This window comes from Carassius gibelio, chromosome B11 (assembly GCF_023724105.1).
Source record: "Carassius gibelio isolate Cgi1373 ecotype wild population from Czech Republic chromosome B11, carGib1.2-hapl.c, whole genome shotgun sequence".
Taxonomy (NCBI): domain Eukaryota; kingdom Metazoa; phylum Chordata; class Actinopteri; order Cypriniformes; family Cyprinidae; genus Carassius; species Carassius gibelio.
Window position 1 is genome coordinate 14,664,238 of NC_068406.1, and position 19,549 is coordinate 14,683,786.

A 19,549-nucleotide genomic window follows, 5' to 3' on the forward strand; every position below is an offset into this window, starting at 1 on the left:
ATTTGAAATTAAAAGCCATGTCATCAATCGGGAAGGTATTCGGTGTGGTAGATGGATGTTTGCATGATGTAAATTGTTGAAACCTCACCGCTGCTGTAGCTGGCTCAACCTGGTCACACTCTGGAGCTGGGAAACGTCCCATTTTCCCAAGTTGCTCCTAAGCTGCAGTGATAGTGTGAACTTGCTGCAACATTACAAGCACTGCTACAAGTCTGCCCTCCACATGCATAATATCCATGCATTTCTGCCCCTGACAGATACTTGTTATAATCTCTTTGAAAACCAGTATTTGCTTAGTGGGAGAGTCTTGGAGCTGTGGCTTTGACAAACATGGAGAAATAGAGAAGGGCTTAAATTCCTGGACATCTATTGAGAGGAACGCCTGGATAGGTTTTAATTGTATATGCTATATTATATTAAGTAAAACACATTCTGATGTGTAATTATTATTATTTATTTATTTATTTATTCATTTTGGAATTCGTTATTTCCGTGATGGCAAAGCTTAAAGGTGCACTAAGCAATTTTTGAAGAAAAAAACGAAAACAAAAAACACATTTGACCACGGTGCTGGACCGTGTCCCAAAATACACTTGCAGCCAATCAGCAGTTATAGTGGCATGTCTTGTACTGACAGAGAAATGAGAGTGCTCAATTCATAAAATGTATCTGTATTGGCTTTTGTTTGAATAAGCTTGTGTGTCATCTTCTCTTGTGTCCAGAACTGTCATTATGCCAGGGTTGTGTACATACGTGTGGGGCTGAGATACCAAAATAGGGGCGAGGTGCTGTTGAGGTATGGGAGTGTTTGTTTCTATAAAATATCAACGTGGTCTGCAAAATTGCTTAATGCACCTTTAAGTTTTAGCAGCCTTTAGTCCAGTCTTCAATGGCACGAAACATCAAGTTGAAAAGCTTTTGCTGCCTAATACTTTTATTTATGTATTTGATTATTTATTTTAAATTCATACTTTTATTCAACAAGGATGCATTGAATTTATCAAAAGTGGCATTAAAGACATGTATAATATACCCCCCTGCCAAACTTTTTTTTTTTTTTATAATTAAATAAAATGTTAAATGTTGTTAAAAATGTTATATTCATTAGATAATCCTTAGAGTTTCTATGAAAATAATAATCAGCAAAATAATGTTTTCAGCCTTCATAATTAATATTTAAGCATTAATAATAATTCATAATAACTGAGCACCCAATTAGCACTTTAGATACATTTTGTGAAATATCACGTGACACTGAAGACTGGAAGTAATATCATATTTGCCATCACAGGAATAAAAATAAAAAACGGTCACAATATTACCGTTTTACTGTATTTTTGATCTGATAAATGCAGCGTTACTGAGGATAATAGACTTCTTTCAAAATCATAAAAAAAACTGAATTATTCCTGATTAGTTAATCCAACATAGCTTCCTGTTTACTGTTATTTTATACCATATTTGCCTCACCACATAATCTTTTACAGACAATATGTCATTTGCGATGCCATGCTCAGATTTCTAGTTTTCTCACTGGGATATCTTTGTTGAAAGATGCAGGAGCGCCAGGGCTGCTGGAAAGGCCTCATTTGCATGTTAGATGATGTGTTTGTTTGTTAGGCTTGTTTTCTGAGAGACATGATCTGGTTGACTGATGCTGTGACAGTCCTTGTTAGCAAGCTAAGGAAGTTCAATGGTCATCCTGTGAGAAGCATGAGGGAATCCTTAAGCAGGTTCCTCCACACTTGGATGATCCTGCTTCTCCTGAATGAGGTCTGGGCTTTGGCTGTCTAGCTACAGCATGTAAGGCTCTGTAAACCACAGCTTAGATCTACAACAGTTTGTTTGAATTAAGATTATGCTCCACCCTACAGCACATTTCAATCAACAGTTTGAGACCAGCAAAACAAACATTTACTGTATTAAGAGAGAGAGAGAGAGAGAAAGTCATGGCTGGTCGAAGTAAGCTCTGTAGTTTCAAAGACGTTTGTTTGCACTTAAGACACAGGTTTTCTTTGTTACCCTACGAGCATACAATTTTTTTTTTCTAATCCATTGTTCCTTTTTTTCTGTATTGTATAGCTGTGGTTCATTTGGTAATGGCTGTTGTTGTTTACAAACATAATATTTAGATAAATAATAGTAGTATAATAGTACTTGAGAAATGGTGTGATCGTATTGATGATTTAAGTTACATTATTCCGCCATTAGGTCCGCCACTGTAATTGGAAATCATAATAGTGTGACAAAGATATCGCTTTCCTCAGTGGACATTCAAACAAACATGTTATTGTCAATATGAGATTGAGCTGAAGAATGCTCTATGAGATGCAGGTCATCACACTCGCTCAGGCAATAATACTCTACATAATACAGTGAGCTTTTAATACAGTAAGTAAACTCAACATCCCTTCATTACTAATTCTAAAGTGATGTTTTGGAATTAGTAACGGAGGCTTGGGCTCAGCTGTTAAACTGTCAATTTAAGGTTTGAATCTGTGGCGGATTTAAAAAGTTTTGCACATTTTTTTTTTATAAGACACTCTGTTGTTGTTTCTTATGTTTTTATACAGTCATGCTGTCGGACTGTTGTATAAACGAAATAACTCATAGCAGTGGCATGTGTCTGTATATTAGCACACTGTGATTACCTATGCCCCCCGGTGCTATTTATAAATGATAGACTTTACTTTTAAATAAATTAATAATTATATTAAATTAAATACATTTTAGAAAGTTGATGTGTTTATTTCAACATATCTTCTAATGCTCATTTGTCAACTTTGTGCTATAACTTGTGTTCTTACAAGAATAATATACAGGTTGTTAATAATCTTGTTGTTCTGTTCTTTTTTTATTATTGTGTTCATAGCAGTGCTGGTGGTGGTTCATTTCAGTGCACTTCAGCTTTCATGTCACTATGCGTAACACGCATGAGTGGCGATCAAAAATGAGTCATCCTAAAATGCAAATAAAGTCACCAAGAAGAATTCGGATATGTTTTGTTTTGACAGCAACTTTGTATAGGACTACCACATGAGCTTTCCTTCGCTGAGTTTTGCAGCTTAAACTGCAAGTCTAGCGAAGTGTGATAAAAGACTCCGGGCACTGAGAACGACAGTTGATGGAAATGTATCTGGTACGCAAAGAGAATGTTTACTGATGTCAATGAGAATAGGAAATTTCATTTGTCCAGCTCTCTTTTCCCTGACTGCTGAGTTAACTCCAGGCAGCAGAGAGGACAGCTAGTTTGAAGTGTTCAAAAAAAGGATGAAATAATGCAAATGGAAGAAAAAGGGGTTCGTTCTTCTACCTACGTATTTTTGGGTTTCTAATCTTAATCATAATTTTATTTTATTTTTATTTTTTTGTGCTCATTTTCAGGCCATCTAAGATTTAAAATTTAGGATTAAATGACTTACTCATAAATGGATCCTTTGCAATGAATGGGTGCCGCCTGTAAGAATCCACCCACCGGCCCAAAATGTACTAGTCATAATGATTTCGGGAGAGTTCTGAATAAATCAAATATAACATTTTGTCAGGTAAAATTGTATCATGCCAATTCTGTAATGAAACGATTAGAAACAATTTAGAAAGGATAATCAAATTGTGATTTACATTGTAGCGGTGTGGCAACCCTGCTCCTGTACATAGACATTATAGCCATATGGGGAATAGCCAAGTGCTCCACGTAGGAAACAAACAAATTTGGCATAGTCACACATGTAACAATTATCCTAATTTAACCCAAGACACATGGACTACAATACATAGCCATCCATTGGTGATGTAATGCTACACTTTCTCCAAATCGGTTCAAAACAAGAAACAAACTAATCTACATCTTGGATGGCTAGAGGGAAAGTCAATTATCAGCTAATTTTAATTACTGGATGAGCTATTCTTTTAACAAATATGCAGGACTGAAGAGAGACCAAAATCAGACCACCCATCACAACTATACAAGGTGTGGCTGCTTCTCAAAGATGTCTGTTGATGTCCAAGAGGCAAGTGCCATATGGACAGGAACATGTTGGTCAGTGTTGCTTCAATAAATTGTTGTTGACATTGCCCTCTAGAGATGTGCGATATCGCATTAGTATTGTAGGTCCCTGCCCAGACGCCAGCTCTACTCGCACCAGAAGCTCCTCAACCACTTCATCTCATGCAGAGAGCAGGGATGCTCTAGAGACGTGCTGTCTTTGACCATTTATGAGGCCTCACATTTTGTTTTTCCTCTCCTCCGGTCTGTTCATTCCCTTACGTCACAGCACCGCCGTCTCATAAATCATCAGAGAGCCTTACCAAGGGTCTTGTCATGACTCTGCAAGCACGTGTGCTCAGAGGAAGGACTAAGCAGGGTAGAGAGTATCCGACTGACACTCTGGCTCAGTTAATAAATATGCAGTAGGAACTATTGTGTGTGTGCGTGAGTGTCAGTCAGGTATCGCTGTATGCCTTTGTCTGTCTCTTGTCAAGTTTCCTCAGCACATAAAAAAACAAATACACATTCAAATGAGCCAAATTCACCGTCTGCACGATATATATTTTTTGAGCGTCCCAAAAGGATTGCGCAAGAACTCGCCATCTGCGGTGTGGGTGTAGGTGAATACAAAGCGTTTGGCACAATGGAGTTCAACATCAGGAAGACCTTAAACCGCCTCAGGTACGTTCAAGTACACCCACATTTCTTTAATTAGCACTTGTGGCAGGTTCTGTTGAAGAGTTCAGAAAAATATTTTCTAATTTGTGCGTTTGATTGAATTTCAGAGCGCCTGCAACGAGGTCTTGACCCCAGAGTATTGCATAATATCCTCATCCTTGCTTCCCTCCTTCCTTGTGGGTGTTGTCGGAGGCAAGATTAGCATTTCATTAATGTACTCCCGGGTGCAGGTAAAGTGCTAGACTAGTATGTATTGTGTGGGAGCTTATGCAGACTGTCTCATTCATGGTAAAGACCCATATGGCCACATTAATCTCTACGATGATTAAACAATACGCTTGGCACACTAATCTATTTGTCTACCAACATGCATAGCATTGCCTGTTAAATTGTGCCTTTTGTCAGCATTAAGTGTTGAATAATTTTATGAGGCCGCTAAAATAATTCTCACTTTTTTTTTATTTTATTATTATTTTTTTTTATGAAAATGTCATTAGTATATATAGATCCAGGGGTGTGTCGAGATGGTGGTCCTATAGGCAGCCCAAAAATGTCATTGGTTACCTGAGACGCCACTCCAAATGCTTTAAAAAAGTTAAAAATAAGGAACGTTCAAGTCAGTTTAAAGCCACGTTTTTGCTTTAAATTGAGACTGAATTTTCATCATTGCCTTGTGATTCAATTCATATACCATCAATTTGTTATGGCCCAAAAATATTATTATATGTCAGGGTTCTGTTTATTCTGGGCAAAATAAATATTTTTATTGTGGATGGAATTTGATTTTATATTATTATTATTATTATTTATTTATTTATTTATTTTACATGATGGTTAAACATTTTGTAAGGGTTACTAAATCAAAATTTATTTTCTTTCTTTCTTTTTTACTTCCACAAATACAAATATTACATTTAAATATAATAAAAATATATATATATATTTTTAAGGATTTTTCGTCTTTTTATCCTCAGAGACATCCCTATTGACCCACATGCATGACAACTTAGGAAAACATGAAAACTCGCTGAAGCTGAGTGGGGTTTATTTGCAGAGACCCTAGGTGACGCTGTTCGTAGAGACATTCCAGCTCTTGATCTTTCCAGGTTCTATGCAGTTAATGCCGGGTAAGGCATCGCACCACGTATATGCCTATAATGATCTTTCAAAACCTTTTCAGTGTGGGGAAAAATCCAGCAGGAATAAATCGGCTTAGTGGACAGAATTAGAGGGGAAGGGTTCGGAGCCAGGGTAGGATTAAGGAAAATTGTGTGAAATAAAAAGCGAGTGATCACGAGTGACTCGGTTCGTGTCTGTTTCTAGAGGGAGGGAGGGAGAGAGAGAGAGAGAGAAAGAGAGAGAGAGAAAGAGAGAGAGAGAGATTTTCATCCAAATCCATATCTATTTTTTAATCCTCGTCTGTGCGTAAACGCTGGTTGCAGTCTTCTCGAGGAGACTATTTCACAATGCAACGCTTTTAATAACCTTTACGCAATCTTCACCATCATTACACCCTTTTGAGTGCACGTTTGTTTTAAACTTCAGGCTTCTCTCCGACACTTGGACAGCATCATGACCAGTTTGTGGGATCGCATCCCTTTGGAATGGTGGGAATTACGCGGCGAGCTGCCGGAGAGCATGTAAACGCAAATGGAGTTTGGGATTTATTGCAAAATATGGGAAAGATGACCGTCTTGTCTTTGTGTTTTCTCTTGTGCGCTGATCTACTGCAAGTAGCTGTTGGTAAGTAATCGTTATGTTTTATCATACTGGTATGCGTAGTAGAAACACTCATTCTGCAAAGCGTTAAGGATTCTGCACACACATATTTTCTTCGGACACCAATGCATCCACATATTAATGTGTCTTTAATATTTACTTAGATCAAGTTTTTTTTTTTTTTTTTTTTTTTTTTTTTTGCTTGACGCCGCTTAGTTTGAATTCTCCGCGAATATCACCGCTTCAGCCACGACACTTTAGGGTAGTGTTGGCGGGGTATGAGCACAGACACTGGGTGAATGTCATTTTTCATACGGTACGTTGTGAAACAGCAGGAGGTTTGAACATTCTGACGGCCAGCAATAAATGAGGCTGAACGCATTAGTGCCAAGAGCTACTGACTTTAACCCTGTCCATATTTATTATTTCATAGTCAGATCTCATGACTGCAGATGCGTAATTTGATTACTTTTTTTTATAAATGTGAAGAGCCACACATACCTCTCTGTGTGTGTGTGTGTGTGTGTGTGTGTGTGTGTGTGTGAGAGAGAGAGAGAGAGAGAGAGAGAGAGAGAGAGAGAGAGTAAAATAACCAGTAGTGCTGCATTATGGGATAATGTAGAATATGGAATCATTGAACATTTTCTTGTTTATTTTTCTTATTTTCTTATTCTAGTAAAATTGACACCCCATAAAATACGATTTGAACTTCCACAAAGGACGGTGGTAGGGTTCAAAAGTAAATGCACATTTAGCCGACTGTACTTTGAATACTGTAATACAGTTCAGTTGTGTAAGACAAAGCAGATTGTGTCCTACAAAATGTAAGATTTCTTTTAAATGTAGACACCCCTGAAAGTCATTGAAAAAATCATGCACTGAATCAATGTAACAGTGTTACCTAACACAGCTGTTTGCACTGTTCTTTATTACTGTACTGTAATGTAAAATTCCGAACATTACATTGCCATTTCACTGTAAAAAATTAACTATTACTTCGGATGTACTAGTAGCAAGGAACGTGTTGTAAATCCACACTGAATAGCTTTTTCCCTTAATTTACCGTGATGTTCTTTCACCCTAATCATTTGGTTACATCATACCATGTTTGTTATAGCCATTACTTTAAATGAATGCGAAATAATATGGACAACACCTAGATTTTTATACACCATGTCCCTGAGTTAACGGAAAGTAGAAACGCATGAATGGGGTGTCCCGGGTACTGTAAATGTTGAAATCCCCAGTTGTAGTTGATGACTGATGTGTTGAGGTTCTAATCTCAGGACAGCATCTGGCACGTTTATGGTACTTATCTTCATTCCCGCCCAGATGTTTTCATTCTCCCCGTATTGGAAGATTACAGGTCCTCATGCAAAAATCCCACAAAGACATTTAAATCAAGACAGAGTCAGTGATATAACTCCAGTGGTGTCCCGCAAATAATGCCTTACAGATTGAGGCGATCATTCATAATTTCTGACTGCACTGGTGGTTGGCGTGTCCTATATTTTAATACAGGCCACCTGAGCATTATGCAGGCTGGTGAGCGAGCAAGAGACCGAGAGGATCATTTATTGTTGCATAAACCATCAGGATTCAAAGTTCAGCTGAGGTTGTGGTCACGAATTGTGGTATGGAACCTGAAATTATTTGACAGGAGATGGTTTTTATGGGTTTAGTGCCATTATCATCATTTTCTTTTCTTCCCATTACCATTTCACTGTCCTGCTGCATGGCTGGTGTAATAACAGTAATAATATTAAGATTGACAGTCCCGTTGCTTTGCAATCTTCATTTATGCTGTCATCCAGTTATCGGCTAAAAATCGTTTCCAACATGTTATGATTTTTTTTTATATATATATATATATATAATTTTCACTTAGTTTTACTTGATATACTAAAATAACTACAATTACAACTGAAATAAAAATAATGACTTTATAGACATAATTTAAGAAACAAATTATATTAAAATATAAAAATAAATGTTAAAAAATAAAAGCTACAATAGTATATAAGTTATACTAAAATAATGCTGTTCAAAACCTGTATGACTGACTTTTTTTTTTCCTTTTTTTTTTTTTTTGCACATATTATCCATTTAAGATCTTGAAATATGCTGAATCACTGCCATTTTATTTTGTGCCTCAAATCCTCAACCATAATATATTTCTGCAGACAAGGACAACTGATTGTACATCGCCATTCAAAATACCTAGAAGGTTCAAAAAAATGATCCAGTAAACAACTTCCCTTTCTTTTTCTGTCATTAGTTAAGACATGAGCACAAAAAGAACACATCTTTCATCAAAGAGCTGGTCTGCCCTCCTGACATTACGACTACCTCAGACTTTGGAAAACATCTAGAAATATAGCTCGTCTGAAGGTGCTGTTTCTCCTAATGACCTTTAACTCCAACACCACTCCAGGAGTGACCCACAGCATCGCGCTCTACATCCCTCAGAGCTCAGGGCTGCGCCGACTCTCCACAACTGAGCCATTCAACCCCCCTGTGGATTCCTCCATTTCCTCTTCTTAAGAGAGTTCTTCCCTAACAGATCCATCATGATCATGTGCACTAGCTGCAGTGTGAGACAGGTGTTGGCAATTCTAGCTTTAGTCTCCAATAATCACTCTTTGATTTCCTGCCTCCTTTAGGAGACATAAATGTGACCTCAGGAGCTTCTTTGTCACCCGACACAAACTCAAACCTTTCTCATGAAGCGTTCAAAGGAAGACAAATGAGTTCTTCTTATTCTAACAGTCCAAAAGCACATTTGCTTCCTTCTTGGCTCAGTTAAGTTGCATTGGGAAGATGAATCTGAATCTTCTGCTGTGAATTTTTAGATGTTAAGGAGCATGTCATCTGAACATGCAGTTACAGTACAAAAAAAATATGATACAGAAATGTAATTTTGATCTGATAATGTCTTTTGATGATGAAACATCAAAGTAAGTTCAAATGCTGATCTCATTTTAGTCAGATCTGAGTGTAGTCTGTCTTTCAGAAGTTTCATCAGCCACATTTTAGAGATTCATAGAGCAACAGTTCTCAGCTGGTTGTTCGTGACCCAATAAAATGTTTTGTTTCATTGATGCAAATGGAAGATGCTTCTATTTAGTGCATTCATGACATACTGTAAATGTATCAGTTCACACATTCCTAGGGAATTGAACCCATGACCTTCATATTGCAGCTACATGAAAGCTGTTCTGAGTGCAAAATGCCAGTAACTATATAATATTAAGTAGTTAGGATGGCAAAATCAATGTTAATTTTTGTTTTATATCAGTTTGTGTCAAGGGCAGTCTGTCTGTCTAATTAAACAAAAATTCTGAGGGAATTTGGCCCAAAATAATGTTATTTAAAAAAAAAAAAATCATCATCAAAATCAAACTATGAACAAAATGTTGTAAGGTAATAAATACAACCCAGACTAAAGTAAATACAAGTTTACTTTCCAGCAAGGATAATCATGGTTTGTGCAGTGAGTTATTGGTACTGAGACCACAAAACCATTGGAATTCAGGCGACAATTAGAACCAAAATTAACAATTTTCCTTTTCAGCATATGTCATGTTAACTTGTTCATATTATTTTTGAGTCTGTGCAGTTCATAGTAATATTAATTCTGCTCCATTATTCCAGCTTCTGCTGTTTCCATTGCTGTTGGGAACAGACATTGGAAGGTGGCAGAGCTCAGGGCTTCTCAAGCCAATACTGACATTTTTTAACAGCAAATGAAAACAAACCATAATCCATCTGAATATTGATGGTTGTAGCATAGCGGCGGTGTTCCCGTATTCCTTGTCATACAAAGAGCATAATGCTTTCTGCAAACTGTGTACTCCAACTTACTGGTGTAAACAGGCCACTGTATTGTGTAAAAAAAGCTTTAAGGGCTTCAGTCAACAGGGGAAGAACAGAAGAGCACATATTGAATAAAATCCAATGTGGCTGTGATTGTAAAAGTGCTTGTTTGTGGTTGGGGTCATAGTGTATCAGTACTGTACTTACATTACTGCATTTTAAGAGGTGTGTGTATACCTGGTATTTATCACGTTATGGGGACCAAATATCCCCAAAAGGTATTACCAGTAAATTTTGACCTTGTGGGGATATGTTTTAGGTCCCTATGAGGAAACAATCCTATAAATCACACAGAAAATACAGTTTGTACAGTATTAAGACTTACATTAAGCCTTTTGGCCTGTTCCCATGAAACATGGAAACACAACATGTGTGTGCATGTGTGTTTGTGTGTGTGTGTGTGAGTGTATGTGTGTGTGTTTATAATGGACGAAGGGAGGCAGAGAAAGGGAACTAAATTTCCTTTCTGACAACCAAGTGGAAAAGTTGAATTGGCATGTTGGGTGCAAACACAGAAAGCACTATAAACTCATTAAACTATCATTTCATGATCAGAGGACAGAGTTCAAGTGATTTATTTAAGATATAATTTCATCAGCACCATTCATTAGAATTGAAAGTACTAGGTGTAGACTGCAGAGCTGTTATCAAATGGAATTTCAAAGCTTATTTTTGTTTGGATCCTCATATCTCTGCACCTGTGAAAATTATTCTGAATAATGAGCAGGCTGAGTTGATCTTTACTGGCATGCCTGTCCTTTGACATGGAATTATTCTCAAGTTGGGCAGCTTTGTCTTTGTTTTTGCAAGCACAAATTACATGATTACATGGCTATGGACTGAGCTGTGAATTTGGCAGCCCTGTGCTGAAAATTGATCACCTTTGAAATTTTGTATTGTTTGCAGTCAAAGCTTTTGTCAGCTCTGGAAGGGATGTTGTGAAACTACAGTCAACTGAATTCAGAATTAATTAATCTAGCCTCTTTCGCTAAAGAACAAGGTCAGTGGTGGAACGGATGACCCTTGTGACACTCATGTTTCAGTCCAGTTTTCTTCAAATCTCAACTAAACACAAATTCAATACGATGAATGGAAGTAAAATTACATTTTAGATTCTCTGCATTTCTTTTGAAAACATTTTCACTGGCCTTCGATCACATTTGTCACACATCACAGCCAGAAATTAACCATGACCATGTGTGTGCGTGTTGCCATTGAATTAGGATAATTTCTGACTCTGCTTTATTTATCTATTGCTCAATGCTCCACAGGTTGGTTTAGGGGCTGCATGTAGTTTTCCTGTCTCCTCTTATTGTTTTGAATAAGTGGTTTTGGAAATTAATGTTTTGAATGGCAATTGTGATGACTATACGCAATCTAAACTCTAAATCTTCCCTGTGCTCATCATAGAGTCTCTCATGCATCGAAAGTACATCTCTTCAGCTGAATCATCAATGAAGGGCTATCATCATGACAGAGGCACATGTTAAGATGTGCTTTATGGTCATACAGGATATGGCTGTGACATCAGATATGCTGAATGAATTAGTAATATCCAAATGCATATACACAATTACACAGCATACAATAACTGAAAGGATTTAATAAACCTATAGCCAGAGTGCTGTTGTGCTGAATATCATCTTCGTATGCCCATCATTATGCAACAGTTCAATAAGCAAGAAGTTAATTTTGAATAATGTACATTTTAGTCACAAAATGGCAGCAAATTACTGTGTATATTTTTGCGCTGGGAAGGAAAATACATATTTGGTTTCCAAATAAATTAGCATTCACATTTTTATCAGTGCATACATTCCCTGGGAGTTGAACCCATAACCCAGTGTTAATAAAAACCAATCTCTACTGTTTGAGCTACAGCATCCCAACTGAGCATTTAAATGAAGCCACAGAGGGATCAGTCGTTGTTTGTTGTGACTGAACTAGACTTTGATGATACAATGTTGTCAAGTGCTGCATCGTGGCTCAGTGGTTGTTTTCATTCCTTCACAGCATGATGGTTGCTGGTTTGAGTCCTGGCTGGGTCAGAAGATATAGAACAGGGGTTTAATGAATGAAAGATACATAATGTACTGCATGTTAGCTTATGTATTGTGGTGTCAGTGGTTTTCCCCTTCAAACATTCACTCTCTTCATTCACATTCAATTCCACCTGCAGCCATTGCTTCCCAAATCCAGTGCCCTGTGCATTCCTCTAGCCACTGATTCTGGATGCTGAATGCTTGTTAGTTTGCCTGGACTGATTCACAGCTCTTAAATGCTCATGGCCTTGCATAGGTTTTGCCTGTCCATTTTTTTCTACTACATGTCTTTTTAGTTCACTTGTTTGTAGATTGTTGTTTTCCCAGTACAAGCTAATTATTTAAAATGTGGTCAAATTACTTGCGTCTTGTAGTCTCCCATTTGCTCTTATTAAGGTGTAAAAAGGAGTTTATACATTGATTTCTCAAGGTTATTTTTTTGTATATTGATTTTAATCTCTTACCGCATTCATTTTAAATCCTTTGAGGTTAAAGTTCAAACTTGAGTTTCTCAGTAATAAACCTCTTATAATATCGATTCTTGTCTTGCTTGAAAGTCCCTCTTTTGCAGGAATGGACACAGTGCTGCGACAAACACGCATACATTTAATTTGTTCTTCAGAGTGTTTCCAAGATTACACTTCAAGATCATTAATTCAAGCTGTGGTGCCCAAGATCTGAGAACTATGAGGAAACACACTGTACTTCCTGGAATATTAATATGTAGACATAATGAACAATATTTCTCTTCAGTTCTTCAGTTAAAAAAAAAAGATCTCTCTAAAGGGTCACCAAATCAAAGCAAACACAAATTTTAGCACAGTGCTCCGAAGATAAGGTGGCAAACAAAATGCAATAGAATTATATTCCATCTTAACAGTTTTTAGTGCTGGTTCGGAGGCCAGTGTGCAGGGAACAAAGAATGTTTTGATGACAATAGAAAAAAAAAGAGACGCCATTGTGGGTATTCTGGAAAAACTACATGTTTCCATAAACGTAAGAAACATAGATTTTTATTGATGGCCCATTTCGTCAAGGTTGGGAGGTGCTGAAGGAAGGTTTGGGGGCTGTATTAGTTGAGAATTTAAGGATTGTGATCCGTGAGCTGATCTGAGGCTTTTCTCTGTCCTGTTTCCGTCTGCCTGTGACAGCTGGGCTCGACTGAGAGGAAGTGAGAATGGATATTGGCAGGAAAGAAGAATGTGCCAGCCTTTCTGTCCACCAATCGTTGGCCACTGGCATGGTGCCTCAATCTCTGCTTGCATAAAACGATTAGACAAGAAGAAAGAGAAACCATTAGAGTATGGACAATTTGTGGTTTATATCTTTAAATTGACAGTTTCGTAGTTCATGCAAGATTTTGTGTGGGTTCTGCTGGCCACATTTAGGTGAGTAGAGGCATATCCACGGTGTCTTTGAATGCTCTGAAACCCTTGTATTATTACAAGAATGACAACAGCACAAATACAAAGCGATCTTGTAAAATGCAGTTTCTATAGAAAATTTTCAGACATTCCCGTCCTTTACAGTAAAAGTAATGGACTGCATGTGATTGGCCAATTTTAGAAGAATGAAATCTTTCTGGCTTTGGCTTTTGTGCATGTTGTGTTCACAGTATGCTGGCCTTTATCATTATATTTGCTTTTTGTTCTGTTGACAGTGCAGTTATTGCTCTTCCATTTTGGCTTGAAGAGTGATTTGACTGGATCATTCCTTTCTACAAGCCTGTGTTATAATCAAAAACCAGTTTATCGTAAGTAACCAAACTAAAATGAAAAGTTTTGTGATTGGATTTTGTATGATTGTTTTCTTTTCAGTACTGACAATGTGCACATTAAAGAAGACAGATTCAGTCAGATCATTCCCATAATGACCAGCGCAATCTACCAAGACCAGAGCAAATTACCGTCTGCTTTAAGACATGCTCTTTTTAGGTGTTAAATAATGACACAAATACCAGTCATTTGACGAGCGCAAGGTGAGGTGCTTAGGACATTTCAATTCAGGCCATTGCAAAGGTTCGGCCAGTAGTGGGCAACATAATCAATGACGTACATCCAAATAAATGAGACAGAAGAAAGTTAGTAGGTGAAGGGCATAAACAAATTAACTGGAATGCAGCTCTGCAGACACGTAGTTGTGACAAGGTCAGAAAAATTAAAACAAAACAAAAAATTTATACGATGATTTGACCATTTCATGACATGGCAAGGTTGAATTAGGTTGTTAAATATTCCATGGAAGAATATTCTTGATTTTCATTATATTTAGAAATGATTACCACTATGTGCCATAAGCATAATTTACATAAACATCATTGTTAGAAAGTAGAAGAATTTGAAGAACTGTTTGTCTGGTGTAGAGATTTTGCAGATATTGTATACATTGAAGTACCTGAAAGGTTTTCTCAGAAAATGTTACAGTATGTATTTTATCCCATTGCTTAATGCAGATACTACAAATGTCTGTATTTTTCACAAAACTATTTCCTAAGTAAAAACTGATTAGATTTTCTTGTTGTTTTCATAGGCAAAAAAATAAATAAAAAAATAAAGAAGTCACATTGACTAGATTTAGCTTGCAGGTAAACAGATAAACCTACAATTAAACCATTTATTTATTGTCTTTGGAGTGTTGTTGTGGTACTAAGTTAAGAAAATGAAAAATGGCGAGAGGCTATTACCATATTTTATTAACTCAAGAAAATGGCTCTACTTCTAAGTTGACACCCTGCTTGGCTGGTTCAGATTCCTGAGAGAGAAACTCAAAGGACTTAAGACTCCCTCGGTACAAATAATAGAGTGGGTCTCAGCCCATTATCCCAAATGCCCTGTTCTTTATGTGTCCTCTTGAGAGTGATGCAGATGAGAGGAAATCCAGAGGGTGTGCATAATAGCAGCTGAACTTACCTTGGCCTTTACAATTTTGGTGGCGTGTTATCATAATCTGCATAGTCATACCTCTGGACTGGGAAAATTTTAAAGGCAAGACAAATGCCATTGATAAAAAAGGTAAGAGGTGGGACTTGTCCCTAATGAAAGCTTTTTTAGATCATGAGCACTCTAAGGCCATGTCCACACGTACACGGGTATTTTAACGAACTGGGGTTTTCCTCCTTACATTAAAAAAAAAAATATATAAAAAAATCTCTGTCCTCATGAAAACGCAAAAGCGTGAAATGAAGCACAGTCAAGAGCATGCAAAGCCAACAGGTGTTGACATAATCTCAACCGTAAAGCCATGTTGGCCAATCAGATGCCTGAAAAAGTTTTCAGTATGCAGAGATAACAGCACATGCTCTGATGTCACAAGCCAAAATCTTTGGTTTCACTGTCTACATGATAACACGTCTTTATCCAGGCAGGAGTTTTCAAAAATGTTCGGTTTTAGTGACCTGGTGCTGCATTTGCGTGTGGATGAACGGCCAAACTGCATAGACAAATCAGTGGTTTGAAAATACCCTTGTTCGTGTGGACAGGGCCTAAGGTTTGCAACAGGGTTTTCCCATTAGTAGAGGTACTGAGAGAAACAGCTTTGTTTGCTTTTTTGGTTCTCCATCAGGTGAACGTGTGTGTGTGTGTGTGTGTGTGTGCGCGTGTGTGTGTTTAATTAAATATTAATGCCGTAAACATACAAGTAAGTATGTACCAAGAGTGGAATGCTACTCTGAATGCAGCCATAGAGTCCAGTAGCTGGCTAAATATTGAGGAAACCCTAACCTGCTTTAAAAAGGCTTTACTGTATTAAGAGTGCAATTTAGGTCAGATCATTTTAGGAATTATTTCATATCTAGGATCAAATTACACTTAATGGGGTTTTATTATTTGTAGCATACAAAGCCATTACTTAATTCCATTTATAATTTCTGAAATAAGAATTGCTAGAAAGTCTGCCTATTATTTTCTTTGTTCGGGCTGAATAATGAGAAGGATCATGTTTAGCGTCCTGAGGACTGCTGTCCCTCGCGTGACAGACGAGTATTGATGAGACTTTAGTCCCTAGCTTTACTTTTTAGAAGGATCAGCAGGAGACGACCAGTTTTTGCTTAGACAGGCATCATAAGCAATTTCTCCGCAGAATTTCCTTGTGTTAAGCTGTAAATATGGATTGTGTGTCTCGTTTATCATTGTTAACATGGTACTAGACATATAAAATACATTCTGGCGCTGTCAATGTTTTTTACTGTTGGACAGACTGTCAGCAGCCTTGTTTACGCAATTTAGAGTAGAATATCTCATTCATTCCATCACAATTCAGGAATTTTGTCACTCTTGGCCCTCAAAGGCATCAATATGAGATTTAGAAATGTAATATTGGCTTAATATATTTAAGTTTCAGTTTATTTTATTATTATTATTATTATTTTTCTGAATAGTTCATATTACATTTTCTGTCTTTTTTAATGGATGGAATAGTAATATTTAATAGTTTTCAGTTATCACACAACATTAAAATTTACAAATTTTAATATTGGTGTCTCCCTTTGCTTCCTGACAATGTATTATTATTCTTCATATTATACAATGTGATTTTATAGAGGGTTGCAATAAATAGGCGATGAACACAATGAAAAAGGTGCTGAATAATTGAAAGGAGGCATTAGAAGCATATATTTGTCTCCTCACCACACCTTCTTTTGGTAAGTAAAGGTGGGAAAAAAATTATGCAGATGAAAAAATAAATCATTCTCCTTCTGGCTCTGGGATTTTTTATCTTTGTTGCACGTCGCTGTTTTGCTTCCTGGGAAAGCAGCTTTTAGATTATTAAGGGCGGAGCGAGTGAAAGAGATGAAAACATTCTAATCCACATATTGACGTCAGGCTGGATGGACCGCAGTAGAGGAAATGAGAGACAACGCTTGGGCCACACATTCAGCAGATTATTTCCCATCATGCTCTCTGAGTAAGAGTGTCCCTAAGAGGGACACAACAGCTTATATTCCCTGGGGTCACACTCCAGCAGCATATTCACATATGAGCTACTGCATAAATAAGATAAATGTGTAAAGGGAACCAAATATATTTCCTGCTAGTTCTCCAAGTGAATGCTTGTGCATCATGACATTATGATAATATTATGAAAGTGATGAACCCATTACTCTGCAATAAAACTGATTTTCAAATGGTGATTGCATGTTAAATGGCCATATTTGCAGCATTTAAAGGGGGGTGAAATGCTATTTCATGCATACTGAGTTTTTTACACTGTTAAAGAGTTGGATTCCCATGCTAAACATGGACAAAGTTTCAAAAATTAAGTTGTACGTTTGAAGGAGTATTTCTGTTACAAAAATACTCCTTCCGGTTTGTCACAAGTTTCTGAAAGTTTTTTTCGAGTATGGCTCTGTGTGACGTTAGATGGAGCGGAATTTCCTTATATGGGTCCTGAGGGCACTTCTCCCGGAAGAGCGCGCGCTCCCGTATAGCAGAGCACTGAGAGCACAACAGACTTCACTGATCAGAGCGAGAGCGTTGCGAAATGTCACAAAAGAAGTGTGTTTTTGGTTGCCAGGGCAAGACAACCCTGCACAGATTACCAAAAGAGAAACAGCATTAAGGGACCAGTGGATGGAGTTTATTTTTACAGAGCATCAACGGTGTTGTGCAAGTGTTTGTGTTTGTTCCCCTGCATTTCGAAGATGCTTGTTTTACAAACAAGGCCCAGTTTGACGACGGATTTGCACATAGTTTATTTCTTAAAGATAATGCAGTCCCAACGAAAAAGGGTCACGATCGTGTGTTGGAACCGCAAGCGGTGAGCAAAACTGCTTCAAATATCTCTGTGTTGTTAACTTAGCTATCGGCGTGTAAGCACATCAAGTAAACAACATGCGATGTTGTCATCAAACTGCACTTTCCACATGTACAGCTTAAAAAAAAAAAAAAAAGACGACAAAGTGGAACTTAGTCAGTTTCCAAAACCGCTAAGCAAATATATATACAGTTTCAGTACATACCACATAGAGACGTTGTTGTTGCTGCTGCTCTTGTTAAATTTCAGCCTCTGGATCTGATTCTGGATCATAAATATACGCTGAATCTGACTGTTCGCCATGGTTTGTTTTGGTTGGTTTTGTCCTCACGTAATGTCACAGCTTCCAAACGCTATCAAAGCAAAAGCCTACTGGCACTCGTGATTCTTTAGCTCCGCCCACATGTCATGCCTACAGACGCTCGTGTTTTTCCAGGAAAAATCGGTACAGACTATCTTTCTCTTATGAATATAATAAAACTAAAGACTTTTTGGAGTTATGAAGGATGCAGTACTACTCTATAGGTACTCAAGATTAACAGGATATTGAGTGAAAACGAGCATTTCACCCCCCCTTTAATTTTCTTCCTGAAGTATCACAATGTTTTTGAATTTAGAATTTAATAACACATTCATTCTTTAGATTTTTTTTATTATTATTATTATTTTATTTTTTATTTTTTTGTTGCTTGTTAAATAACTGGAATTTGCACTATATTTTAACTCCCCCCAAAAAGCATGTCTTAAAGGTGGCAGTAATTTGCACTGCTTTGGGTAGATTGTGTTGGTCATTATGGAAACGATCTGGCTGCACCTGTGTTCTTTTTATTTCATTTTATATTATTTTATTTTATGGCAGAAAGAAGCTTCCATAGTTTTTGCTGTAAATCACAGAAAATCATCAGGATTTAAATTGTAGATTATTGTAATTAGCCTTCCTCCTTGCACATTAAAAAAAAAAACAAAGCTACTAAGGTTTGAGATAATAAATGGCATTAGGTTTTTTTATGGAAGGAAATTAACATTTTAAACGTTAAAGTTTGTTTATATATCGATTTAAGTATAAGCAAATTCCTGATTTGTATGGTCTACAACATTAAAGGGGAGATCATTGGTACTTTTTGAGATGCTGGGTGTAAAGAATTGTTAAGCTCTTAAGTGCTTATTAATACCTGGTGGCAACTACCAAAAATTATCCAGTCAGAACAATAACGTTTTGTCAGTTGGATCAGCACACACCACTCACAGACCTCTCATTTCAGATTTAGAACAGTTTATTTGAGTGTGGTTCTCGAAATAGGAACAGCAGTAATAAAGTATAAGTTTACATTCAAGAACATCAATATGCAACTGAATAACAGTCTGCATTTTGTATTTTAATAACACACAGTTAACATGCTAATATAGTGATTGCATAACCAGATTAGCTCTCGATTAGCTTACAGAGACGTGTTACGGCATGCACGATAATCACGTCTTTAAACATAAATTAACG

At 37.1% G+C, this 19,549-nt stretch overlaps 1 protein-coding gene across 4 annotated transcripts in view; it reads left to right on the forward strand.

Annotated features, from left to right (window-relative positions):
• The first annotated feature begins 5,819 nt into the window (after positions 1 to 5,819).
• The window catches only part of LOC127968672 (immunoglobulin superfamily member 21-like), a 175,532-nt gene continuing 161,802 nt past the window's right edge, over positions 5,820 to 19,549 (forward strand). For 3 of the 4 annotated variants that reach the window (XM_052570005.1, XM_052570006.1, XM_052570008.1), the window contains exon 1: positions 5,820 to 6,409. In XM_052570005.1, coding sequence (XP_052425965.1) covers positions 6,271 to 6,409 — 139 coding nt within the window. In that variant the 5' untranslated portion in view covers positions 5,820 to 6,270. The remainder of the gene's footprint in view (positions 6,410 to 19,549) is intronic. The other variant, XM_052570007.1, reaches the window with a different exon arrangement.